A 13,648-nucleotide genomic window follows, 5' to 3' on the forward strand; every position below is an offset into this window, starting at 1 on the left:
TTTCTTTTTTACTCTTTCTGTGCTCTGCTTTTCCTGGGGGCATTTCATGGAGCTTTTTGTCAGATTTTTTTCCGACAAGCTGTTATAAGTTACTGAAAACTTTGCATCTGATTGGCTGAGAGCAAATTTTTCCTACAAATTTGTCGGACAAAATGCTTTTTGAAATGCCCCCTGATTGCCACAACTACTGGCAAGTTTTTTTCATCTGCCAGCCACAGCAGAGATTTGCCCAGAACCAACTATCAACATACAAGGGTTTTGGAAAGGTTAGGATCCCTGATGTGATTTCATCATGTACAGAAATATAATAGTCCTTATTGTATCATAAGCATCTTTGTGTTTACGTTTATCACTTTATATCACCAGAGCAGGCTGTCTGACTCAACCATTCCAGCTAGACTGAATCAGCCCAATGCCGAAGCAGTAGCTTGTTTCAAGTTTCAAGTTTCAAGTTTATTCAAAGTTTCCACAATACAAAAATTACATAAGAACAATCATATGTAACAAGGAATACATTGTTGAATATATGCCATTAAAACAATTTGCAGAATATTTGAATATAAATTGGCAATGCATGTAGATGCATATATTGCGTTGGGCATCAAGAGCTTTAGCACATGAAGATATCTCAGTCCTCCATTAAGTGACAGAGCCCTTTATTGTTTAATTTTAACCCTGTCATTATACTCTCAAGTGAAGTTTGAAGGGTGTGTATATAAGAATCAGCTTGTGGTTGCCCAGTCAGTTCGTCAACCTGTTGCAAAGGTTGGCCTTTCAATTTTCAAGCAATTGACTTGAAATTTGGCACACATGTATTCAATGATATGTGGATGGGCAGGTCACATTTCTTTTGTAAGTTTTGGTGCGCTGATATACAAACGGTATTCCTTGAAGGCAGCACATAGTTACATCATTTTTATCTGAAGTGTAACGTGTATTGATAATGGATTCACACTTGCTATAAATGATACGCCTTGCGCCATCCATATGTCAACAATTTGTCGCTGCCATTGAATTGAGAGCTGCTGTACAAGTCTTCTTGTGTGTGGTTTTTTTTTTTTTTTTTTGTCTCATCAAATGTACTTGGTAAACTTGATCTGTAGCATTTTGCTACAGACATCCCCTAATAAAAATGGAATGTGTTTAGAGTATATAGGATATAGACTTCATGGATATTTCAGGATTCATGATATTTCACTTCCCCCTTTTTTTTTGTGGTTTCACTTATTTTTGCTTATTCAGATTCTCATGGTCACTGTCCCTTTGGATCCTTCCGCTGCGACCCCAAGCTTTGCATCCCGAGCCAGAGGTTGTGTGACGGGCTTCCGCACTGCCCTGATGGGGAGGATGAGAGTGATAAGCAATGTCCGGAGTCGAGCCGGAAGATGAGGCGGGTGATGAGCAGAAGACAGAGCACAGGTCTCTAGAAATACAACCCCATCCCTTTCCTCTTTCTTTACCCTTCTTTACCCTTTACTCCCCCCTATCCTCCCCTCCCCTCCCACCTCCTTCTCCAGCTTTTCAACTGTGTTGAAAGGATTGTCTGCAGTCCATTCTTGCATCATATGATTGTACAATATACTGTAAGCTTAGAAAGTCCATATCTCCAAAGAAGCATCACTGATTGATTTTAAGTTGGGTAACATTCTGACTAATTTAGTAATGGGGGAGGGGTTGCATTTTTGCAGCTTGTTAACGAGCCCTAACCGACACTGCCAACTTTGGTACTATGGAATGTACTTACTGAATGAAGTTTAAAGAAGACTGAGTTTGAAGAGAGTGGATCCATATTCTTTACACAGTGTTCACAGTTTCTATTTGAATGAAAGAAAGACTGAGTGGGGATCAAAGAAAGAGTTGCAGAATGATAAGAAAGATCATGTACAATAAAGCCTGATCTTTTTACACAATATAAGATGTAATTACAGCATAGGCAACAAAGTTTTCATTCCATTAATGACCACTGTATTCCAAGCAACAGCGTAAGCATTTTCACAAAGAAATGATACCTTCAATAATGTTATAAATAGTGTCAGGCTTTGTGTTTTGAAAAGTAAAAGAAGTGATGTTTTAGACAAAAGAAAAATATGGATGCACCAAGAATCGACTTCTGTTTACCATGCCTCTTGATTGATTACGTGATAGCAAAAGGGTAGGCGGTAGTTGGGTAACATAAGCCTCAATTCTATAAAGAGGCAATCATAACTCATATTAATATTGCATATGATTGGGTGTTCTCACAGCTTGTTTTGATGGATAATTGCTCCTTGGAGGTCGTTCTTGTCAGAGGTTTGCCTCCACAGACATCCATCTTTAGAGAAGAGGTGTTTGGTAATAATAGGAGACATTTTCATTTGTCAGATGCTATTTATCATTGGTCCAAGTTCTCAAAAAGAAAAGTAAGCAAATATATTTATTCCTCCCCCCTTAAACTGAGACACCTTGCAGAAGCTTTTTATTGCCTCGTACTTGTCTGCTGGCACCTATCAAATTCTGTCAAATTTTGCACCATAGCCCACACAGGAGGGGTAGATGGCATATATTGTCTCCTACCAAACTTCACCCAACCCCCCCCCCCCCCCCTTCTTCATCCTGACTAGATATCTGATGCCATGTCTCTATCTGTTCTTTTCCTTCTCTCTCTCTCCCAGAGCCTATCGATCTCTCGGACTGCCACTGCGAGAACGGCGGTACCTGCTTGAAAGATGAGAATGTCAGTTCCCACGACGACCAGACTTTGTCCTCCAGGGTCGCCACCAAGTGTCTCTGCACTGAAGAGTTCTCCGGGGACCGCTGTGAGCTCATGGGTGTAGCAAAAAGTGAGAACCATTTTTCTTCTTCTTTTTTTTTACAAATTACTTCTCTTTATATCCCCCAATCAATTTCCTTTATATCTGTTTTATTTCTTCATATATAGTCTCTTCCAGATCCAGAAGTAGGGCAGCTGAGACTTGCTGTATTTAGATACTTCTTGAGAAGTAGATGAGTTTCTTGTGACACTGGCAGTGGTAGCTCATTTGAGAATCTCAAGGGGTAGCATGTTAGACCAGGCCATATACTGTAAGAACTGACTTTTTTTATTTGATCATTTAAAAAGCACATACATGATCTGATCAAGATCTGTTACCCTTCCCACCCTGTAACTCTCATATCCCCTTTCCCAGAATTTTCCCCTAGATCTCATTTCATATGTATAATTCCATTCAGTCCTCCATCTGTGCCTTAAATCTGAGCATCTGGATAGCTGGAAGAAGGCATATCATGATCTTAGCCTAGATTCCTCACGTGGGTGTCATCTACTTGTATATGATTTGTGGCATTAGCACATTTTTTAGCCAGGGGGCAGAGAGAAAAAGAAAGAATTTGAAATTGCATCCTGCACAGACACACATAACCTCATATCTTAAGTATCAGATCAGACTTGGTTAACTGCCTGAAGGGAATTAGACCCTCCTTCCCTCCCCCCCCCCCCAAAAAAAAAAGGACAATGCAGAATTTTCCATCATTGCATCCTAGCCAGGCGTGCCTAACTTTTAACAGTTCCCTTCATGAGGAATATTTCTAAAGCGTAGGATCAAGAAAGAGCTAGAATTATTTTCATCATTACTGGTGGTAACAGAGGGGCAGAGTTGTTTGTTTGTGGTGTGTTCATTTGTTTGTTTGTTTGTTTTTTGAGGGGGAGGGCAGGGCACTTAGCGAGAGATTTATGACAATCCAGAGGGATTAATACAAGGGAAAAAGATATTTTCCATGTGCTTGCAGAAACTCTCAATTTTTCTCTAAAATGGAGACATATGTGTATATATAAACAATATGTGAAATAACATTGTGATATAAACACAATTTTAGCTTGGTGGTGACAAAAAAAAAATACAAATTACTAACCTAGAAAGGCACACGGACAGTAATGCAGTTTCAAGCATATCCAAACATGATTGCTACATAATTTTTTTTTTCAAAATAATCAAATACAAAAATACAATTTTGGCCATAGTAGTATCCAGCAATCATCTGCTTGAGAGTCAATTGTGTGTATTTGTTTAGATATAGTACTGGTAGGGCACAATCGATCATCAATTAACATATTCTACTTACTAACTACTGAACTGGGAGTGAGATGCATTATTCATTTTAGGGATAAATACATGTATGGTGAAATTTGATCAAAACTATTTCACACTTTTGTTTTCAGAATACTCCAAAACAACCCATTATCCTGGCATATCACGTCAGCGAAACATGTTTCATGTAAGGCCCTATTGTTATATTGCAAGCAAATTTCAAATGGTGGAGGATGGATTTTGTGCCCTTCCCAGAATTATGTTTTACATTTAAAGTGTAAAAATCACTACGTAATGATTGCATCCTTCACCATTTCAATTGTGTGTGAAATGATGAATGGTGGTGCATATCACCCCAATCTCGGCAAACTAACTCAGAGCACAGATCTCAGTGTTCTCAGATCTAGGGCACTTGAGACAATAAAAGTTGCTGTTTCATGGTAATGGTCCCTGCTAGAAAGCCATTTCACAGATATTTCACATTGTTCATTGTAAATCTCCAGTGCTAAGTCCTTTTCAATTGACACAATCTTCATGAGATATAAATTGGCATGATTTTGATGATATTGCTGATCAAATCCGAGGGAGTATTGTTGCTCTTCATATTTTACTGTTTTGACGTTGTTTACTTTCAGTAAATTCCTCAGTCATTTTCAATGGATCGTTGTTTTGATCTTGTGTCACTTTAAAAAAAACACGAAGTTTTGGTGGCATAGTGTAAAGTATATTTCTATGCAATTACTTAATTAAGCTAAAAATATATCTCATTAACCTAGTGCTTATGTCAGAGGTGATGGGTTGAGGTCTTCTTTTCATTTCTCAAAAGCGTACTACGTCATCTTGGTAATGATTAGATCTTAATGAATCAAGTGATGATGCTGATAACCAAATCATGTGTCACATGACTGATCCAGGGCACCACTTGGCCGCCGTCATCGCAAGGTGTACGTGCAAGAACGGCGGGACGTGCACTCCCACCAGCTCAGGGTTCGGTTTCGTATGCTCTTGCGCGCCGGGCTTCCGCGGATACGACTGCAGCCACAACGACAGTATCCCCAATGGTGAGTCTGCATCCTGCTATACTATATGTTCCCCCCCAAAAAAAATTGCCAACGGGACCCTTGTAACAATAACTTTAAAAATAGTGAATCAATCCAAATACAATTTCAGGGTATGAAACTATAACTTATTACCCACATCTTACAGAAAACCCCATCCCTTTTGCTTTAGTGGTCAAAGACAAATGAGGATCTTTGAAGAGCATGTCAGGAATCCCTTCCCTCCAAGCTCTGTCCATTGTGTTCACATACTGATCTGCAGTTCCAAGAGTATCCAAGTGGAAGTTGGAAAAATCAGACCCATGACCTGCTTTCCAACGATCCACAATTCTCTATGACCACTTAACAAAACTGAATGAGGTTTTCTGCAAAATAAAGCTAAGATGTTATATTTCAAGACTCTGAAATAACATTCAGACAGTTTAATCATATTGGAAGTTATCACAGCAAAAATCAATTTGTAATTTTTTTGGGGGGACATACTGTATATCTCAAGCAGTCAGTGAATTCGGTCCTTTTACTATGGTGGAATTTATATTGACAGCTGTCTGTCCAATCTCAAAGCTTTCAGTGGTCAAAGTGTATACGACCTGGACCTCATTTTCACAGGTTTTTTCATTTCTGAGCCATGAATTGTAGGACACCACTTTTTTCAGTATTTACCATCAAAACAGACCTCAGAAATGTCTACATTTTGACAACAGAGCTTTGGATTGAGGTTAGAATTGGCTGAAAAAATTACAAGCTAATCAGTTGAAATACAAAATGTACATTCCTGTCCAAGCCATTTTTTGCAGGTTTTTGAAATTGTCATCAAATCCCTAGTCTACACCATTATGGACTTTGTGTTGTTTTACAATGGTGTAGCCCTTAGAAGATGTATATTATACATTATATTACATTGTATATATTAGAAGGTAAATATTGTATTAGGCAGAAATAATGCATCACAATATCTACAAAATACAGATCTCTAACAATGTACCTGATAGCACCATGTGACTCCTGTGGCACTAACATGCAGCTGGGAATCATTTTTAGTAAATTGCATTGACTCTTTTCAGCTTATACATTATTACATCCTACCTGCAATTATCATATTATTGTTATTATTAGAATAGTTTATTTGGTATAAACTTGCAAAATCGTAGCCTGAAGGCTAAACTGCATTGCAATGACATACATTGTATACAATACATTGTGAATATGTAATATACAAGTGTCTCAACAATAGACTGGTTTATAAACATATCAAAATTTCATGCGTATTTCTCACTAACAAAGGTCGTTTCCAGATAACCAGAATAGCATGCTCAAGGTTCACCTAAGGCTTTCCTGACATAACAACAACAAATATATTCAAACTAGATCAAGTATTGAGAGGCTTTTATGTATGTACAGGTCGGTGGAGTAGTTTATGATGACATCCTCAAAGAATCGATACATGTTGAAGTTTAGCAGTAAACTGGCCTAACGCGGAGGATTCTCTTGTATCTATCTCAAAGTTATCTTTCCTCAGGGAACCATGCCACAGTTGTTTTTTATCTTTTTTTTACCCGTGCATTTTTTTTAAATATCTCCACTCTCAGTGGTCCATGTAAACCTTTTATTCCCAAAGGAAATGGATATGGTGAGTGCTTTAGACTGTTCTAGGGTTTGCTATTCCTTCCTAGCTGGGTTAGCTGTTTTTGAGTTATCTCATTGCTACTGATGTGCCTTCATTACATAAGGGGGCCTCTGATATATTGGTAGTATCCATCGATAGTAGCAGCATCACCTTGGTAACAAGCAGAAAATTCAAGAGTATTGATGGAGACATTGTTTCAAATGTTTGCCACTTTCATACAATGCGGTGCTGTAAATCATGTATACAGCCAATATCATTCAAACATAATATGACAATATGACAACCATTTAAACTTCAATTACAATTTACCAGGATTTGACCATGGTAGATGAAGACATAAAGAGACTCTTGAAAAGAGCAAAGAGTGATGTATAACTTGTCTCCCTGTCAGGCAAGACTAATTAAGTTTCATTACTGCTAAAGTTTTCCACTTTGTGGGATACTTTCCTGCCGTGTAGATTGTGGAGAGGTCATGTTTTCATCGCAAAGCATGACTTCCCCTCATAAACTTGCATGCTGTTGAACATGACTTTTAAAAGAGTAAGTGATGATTATATAGCATCAGGAAGAAGCTCTTCTTTGAAGAGCTAATCGATCAGAGGAAATTAAGACGATCCATAATCCTAAACACACCACCCCTTACCATCATTTCACCTCCCACACCTGCCCCAGTCCTCCCTCCCCCCCCCCCCCCACACACACACACACATTTTTTATTTTTTTGATGTTGCCTGAGTTTCAGCAGGATAAATTTTCAGTGGCAGATCCAGGGAGGACCGCACCGGGCGCACGCCCCCCCCCCCCCCTTTATTTTTTGTTGAAACAAAAGATATAAAAAGAAAAAATTGGGGGAGAGGTGCATGCGCCCCCCCCCCCCCTTAATTCTGTAAACGCGCCTCCTCTTTACGGAATTCCTGTATCCGCCCCTGATTTTGATATGCTTTTCTTCAAAAATGTCCTTAAGCGTAAACCAGAGGGATGCCATATGAGCTGTCCATAACAGTAAAAACAAGAGAAAGGGCAGGGAGGGAAAGAGAGGGAGAGAGAGAGAAAGAGAGACTGAGAGGGAGGGAGAGTTAGAGGGGATGGATATACTGGAGGGATTACAAAAATAAAAGCAGAGCATGCTTTACTGCTCTTATTGTTCTTTTGTGGAAAAAAAAAAGAAACTCAGTGCCTCTTATATCTTATCAGTATATATACCATCTACTATAGTGTACCACCTATTTCAATAAAGCTTGCCACAACTCAATCAGCTTATATACATGTATATGCTCCATTCATCAATCATGCCACGTTGCATCCATTAACCCGTTGAGGATGAGTCTCGAGTATACTCGGGCAGGTGTCTATGGGAAATGCGTGTTGTAGCAAAATCAGTCCGTCCTCAACGGGTTAAGATGTAAGAACACAATATCTTGCATTCTGCCCAAGAAGGGCTCTATTTTGTTCTGAGATTTGAGGGTAAATACAAGGAATCAATCAGTTTCCATGATATACAAAATGTATTCAATCAAAAGTGGGTAGATTTGTAAGAGTCATTCGAAATATCAGGTAAGCAAGGGACCGTGTGGTTTCACTTTTCAACATTTTACTTAAGATAAAAAATAATGTAAAATTGACACCGTAATGTAGAGGAGATTGCCCTTTAACATGTGATACCAATAAATTAATACCCCCCAAAACTGCAATAGTGCCCTTCTGGCTCTCAGCCAATGATATCATCTATTGAATACAAGGTGGGCAATCAAATCGATGTTTTTCAATGAACAACTATCAGTGATGATAACAATGATACTGATGATACAATCTTGTTCTTTTTTTGTGCATTTGAAGAGTTTTATTGCAAAATGAGCTAACTCCATACTTGCTAAGTTGAGGTATTTGTGATTAAAGGTGCTAAAAAAACAAAGGAAATGGTAAGAAAATATGGGATAATTTTAATCGTAACTTCTGGAATATTCCTTGTTATGTTAAAAGTGAAGTATTACTGGAAAGGTTTTATTTTGCTCTATCTGATGATGGACTTACTTTGAAATGTTTGAAAATGGTGATTAGCCCATTTTGCAATAAATTTCTTCATTTCTTCTCTTTCTCCATCCTCCATCCTAACAACCTTCCCTGCATCACTTCCATCATTTTTATTATCTCCGATGCAGCGTCTTCCCCGACGGAGTATGGTATCGCCATGGGTGCCGCTGTGGTTGCCGTGCTGCTGGTGATGTTTGGCGTGGCCCTATGTATCTGCGTCATCCTGCAGTACCTACGTCAGCAGCGGGAGGGCCCGGAGAGCCCCTACAGCCGCACCCTCAGCCGGGACGTCTACAGCGTGGAGGGCGTTGATATAGCAGGGCTGCAGAGTAAGCCCAAGAAACCCTTACAAAAATGTCCTGTGGTATATCCCTGTAGTAATCCCTCCCAGCATTACCACAGAAAATACAATAGAAAGTAAAATGGCCGGCAAAATACCACATGATATTCCTGTGGTTTGTTTGGACGTTAACCACAGGACTACCACAGGACAATACCATACAGCAGTACCACACAGGAGTACCACACTAACTGACTTGTATGAGATCCAAAGTAAGCATTGCATCTACATGTAGTTTCTGTTGCAAATGTGTAGGTTTCATAGTAAAGCTTTTTGTTTCTGTTTTTATATAGCTTGTTCGATTAGATTTCAGAGTATTGTATACATGTTGATATTCATCCATTTTTCTATCTATATTTATATGTATGATATCTATCCATGCAGCTATATATCAATCTTTATCATTTTGCCTCATTCAAAATGCAGTGGAGTCTGTGGAACCAAATGATTACATCCCACCCAGCTACAATCAGTGTATGCATCCCTCCCCAAGCAGCCCAGAGGGCGATGTCTTCCTCACCCCGTCCCAGTCCAGCCAGTTTAGCATCGGCTCACGATGGCGGATGCGCACACCGGAGAGCCCACCGCCAACCTATGACGCCATCCTGGGCTTCTGCAAGGAGTGCAGCGAGCTGGCGCTCCGCAACATGGCGCTGAAGCAGCAGCGCACGCCAAGCAGCGACCGCTTTGACACCATGAGCGGCGCCAGCAGTTACAACTACACCACGGGTCCCGGCAGCAACTATACCACTGGCAGCAACACCCCCGTGGGCCAGCTGCCTGTTTCCCCGCGGGGCATGTACGGCAGTGGGGTCGCCGGGGGAGGGGTAGGCGTCTCCGTTGGGGTCGGGGTTGGGACACCGGGTGGGGTTGCGGGTGCAGGTGGTGCCTTGGTGATCAGGGGAACATCAACACAATCTCAAACAGACAGCCCTTTGGAAGAGTTTGAACTGAGGAGGGTACAGTCCACATGACATCGACTCCGGTGGTCCATGCACCCCGCCCTTATTGCACTTCCCGTCTCCATTAGGACACACTATGAACAACGTTTCACCATTTGAACAATGGTTAGTCATCTGATCTATCCTCTCTGACATATTGTTTTCAGTCAACGGAGGATCATATGAGCATATCTTACTGGCACTATAGATTTGATATATGGAGGTAACTATAATTACTGGAGCCTTGTCTTCCTAGAACATGTTAAGCCAGTAATGTGTATTGATATTCAGTTGATTCCATGTGCAGTCAACTGGCAATACTTTCAAGTCAAGAACAGTGGAACTGTTGGCTGGAAAGAGGATTGTATTTCCACTACAAGTATATTTATGTATGCATATGGATTCCCTGATCATACTAGTAAATATGTTGTTTCATCTCTATATCATTATATATAAAATATATTACATATATGGCCTGAATCTGAAAGGTATATGGTCCCTTCCATGCTTGTGTGTTTGATTGGTGCAGCAATTGCGATAAAAATCATGAACTCAAAGTCATATACTGTCTGTCACCAATGCAGATAATTGAAGACTCCTTGGGCATTCTTTCTGATAAAATCAAAGTTTCAGTTTAAAGAAAAATATATTAGGGCGGGAGAGAAGGTTTATCAGTGTGTCTCTCTTTTGTTTCTTTTTTCCATCAATAGAGACAGTTGGCTTGCTAGTTGCAATATGTGACTGTCTGGCTCAAAGCCCATCACAGAAAGTAGGCCAAAATGAATGATCACTTTTCCACATAGTTTAAATGAGTAAGATTTGAAATGATATAGGCCTATACCTTATTAAAATTGGACCATTCTTATCTATTTCAAAAAGTGATTTAAATAAGGGAGAGTTTGGATGTGCAATTTCAAACAATAATGAGAAAAGGGTAATTTGAAAATAGGGTCACTCAGGCGTGCTTTGCAAAGATTTCAATGGAAAAATATTATATTTCCCAGTGAAAGCAGCACCAGTCCAAAAAATATGGTCTAGAAAATTTCAGTTTTGTTTTAACCTACCAAATTTGGATAGTAGGTGGAGAAAATATTACTCTCTTGGGTAAGACAAGCTTAACTAGTTGAGGGTGGGCTGATTTTGCTACAACATGCATTTCCCATAGACACCTGCCCGAGTATACTCATCCTCAACGTGAACAAAATCTGAGTTGGTCAACCCAAATGGCATATTTTGATCCATTACGAAGAATCTTAAACTGTGACTTTTGGGGGTTTCGAGGTGGGTGGTCACATGTGTTTTGAATCTCTTTTCCTTTCCTATAAAACGTCACCTCATTACTCTCATGAGACATTAAAAAGAAAATAAGTGTGGAATGCAAGTATGGACACTGAAGTTTATGGGACACCAACATATTGCAAAGAACACACAAATAGTGCTGGCTAATATACTGTTTTATCAAATTCATATATTTTCTTGTTAAGAATTCAGACATTTTCACTGAGATTCCCATTTCCTACATTACTCCACAAATTCAGTCCACATTCTTTTCTCACTTTTATCATTTGATTTGAACAAGGAAGAATCAGTGGAAATAGAACAAGCTTTGCTTTTAGGCAAAAAAAACACAACAAAATAACCTGTATGTTTCCATTTTGTGATGCATAATTTTAGTAGCATTGGTGACGCTGCACATGGCGTTTGTTGGAAAACAAATCATTTTACTGTCTGCTTGGTCTGTGTGTAGTTCATGTTAGCCTGTATTCTGTATGATGGCATTGCACAATCCCATTGACATGGACGCTGTAATCAAAGCACCAGCTCGAAAGAGCAGGGAATTATGCATACTGTTTCATACTTAACGTGCCTCTACCACTAAGACACACTGCCCCCTTTGTAAACATAATTCCAGCATGATGAAGCTGAAAGGGGGAAAAAAATATTGAAAGCAAGAGAATATAAGGCAGATGACTGAAGGTTGAAGTGTGAATTTTCTTCAATTTGTCTCCCTATACAAATGAAATATATATATATATATATATATATATATATATATATATATATATATATATATATATATATATATATATTTCTTACAAAGCATTATAGCAGGTAGGAAATTATGTGTATGTAAACATATTGTTATATAAACTTTATTGGCATGAGTAACGACAACAAAAAGAAGTATTGCATACGTGTGTGTGGTAGGCCCGTCCAGTAGCTCTTAGACATCGATCTAGTCAATATTTTTTGCCTGCACTGCTTCCAAACTATTGATCATGATCAAACGTGAAATACAGTTGGTTGATACCATGTATATCGGACCTGAAATATCTGCTAATTAGTATATAGCTACGGACTACATAATGGATCCTGTAGTCGTTCATAACTGCATTTTTCAAGATGTCTGTTGCTGTGTATTTCTACTCATATGCAGTAATCATAGTACAAAAACTTACAATATGGATTTTTTTTTCTTTGAATGCTGAGTTCTATAGCAAAGTGTGTGAGACAGCAAATTGCTTGATCAATTTTTGTCCAGTATTTTCAGGCTGTACCTGCATGGGTGAATACGTCATCAGTAGATGACTTGTATTGAGTGTTTATCATAGATTACCCACAGTTGTAGGAGGTACAGATAATTGCAGAACATGGCAGTATCTATCATATACACAATGTAATACAAGGACCAAGAAGCTCAATGGTTATTGGAGAGTACCAAGGGGGAGGGGGAGGAGCACTGCCCCTTGACCCAACTAGGCAGAACTATCACCCCCCCCCACACACACACACACACACACACACACATGTTCTACGGCTCCTGCAATAGATTCTACCATGAAGAACTGCACAGAACGCATTAGATGAGCCTATATGTGACCGTGCACCACAAAACGAACAAAAAGTCGTACACACTGATTTTGCATGAGGACTGAAAATAAGTGAAATGGGTCAACCTAGCCGATCTTGACTTTTTTCATATTTTCTGAAAGAGCAAGTCTTCTTTTACATTATGCTAAAATTTGGGATCATAAAACGGGCGGGAAAGTGTGTTATTTAGCAGTTTATCTCGAACATTTTTGGTAGAATAGTGTGATTAGGTGTGTCTTTAGAGTCCCTTTTTCATTTCTGAAAAACCTTGTACACACTCTTCACTTTCAACTCTAATAACTTTTGAAAGGATAGTGCTACTGCTTTGAAAGTTGGCATTAATTATGGACAGAATGTGTTCATGAGGCATGCTTAATTTCAATTTAATCTGATAATCCCTTCATTGTTGCTACTCAGGTGGTTTACTTCCTCTTTTTTGTCCCATTCATCGCACAGCCAGCAAGGTTTGGTAAAGATTAAGCGCTTGAATAGACACTGTACTTCAGAGCCTCTTTTCTCAGTTCACACTTTTCCTGAGTTTGTGCTTTCTTTCCAATATTTAGATAGGTTAGGAGAGTCCATTTGATTCGAGTCATACATCATTTTAAAGCTTAAAGTCTGTTCTTTCATAATATGGTCTTAACTAAAAATTCATGTCTGGCGACTTTTTGTTTGTTTTGTAGTGCAGGGTCACATATGTTTGTTGCTGTGGCTGGTAT

General features: G+C 39.1%; 1 protein-coding gene across 1 annotated transcript in view; it reads left to right on the forward strand.

Moving 5' to 3' along the window:
* Nucleotides 1-10,091, forward strand: part of LOC139722902 (uncharacterized) — a 141,387-nt gene extending 131,296 nt beyond the window's left edge. Inside the window, exons 5-10 of the mRNA XM_071634183.1 lie at nt 1,243-1,419; nt 2,652-2,819; nt 4,976-5,149; nt 8,906-9,106; nt 9,544-9,924; nt 10,000-10,091. Coding sequence (XP_071490284.1) covers nt 1,243-1,419; nt 2,652-2,819; nt 4,976-5,149; nt 8,906-9,106; nt 9,544-9,924; nt 10,000-10,091 — 1,193 coding nt within the window. The remainder of the gene's footprint in view (nt 1-1,242; nt 1,420-2,651; nt 2,820-4,975; nt 5,150-8,905; nt 9,107-9,543; nt 9,925-9,999) is intronic.
* The last annotated feature ends 3,557 nt before the right edge of the window (nt 10,092-13,648 follow it).

This window comes from Diadema antillarum, unplaced genomic scaffold, assembly GCF_040938485.1.
Source record: "Diadema antillarum isolate AM-2024a unplaced genomic scaffold, OU_Dant_1.0 scf00000176, whole genome shotgun sequence".
Lineage (NCBI taxonomy): Eukaryota > Metazoa > Echinodermata > Echinoidea > Diadematoida > Diadematidae > Diadema > Diadema antillarum.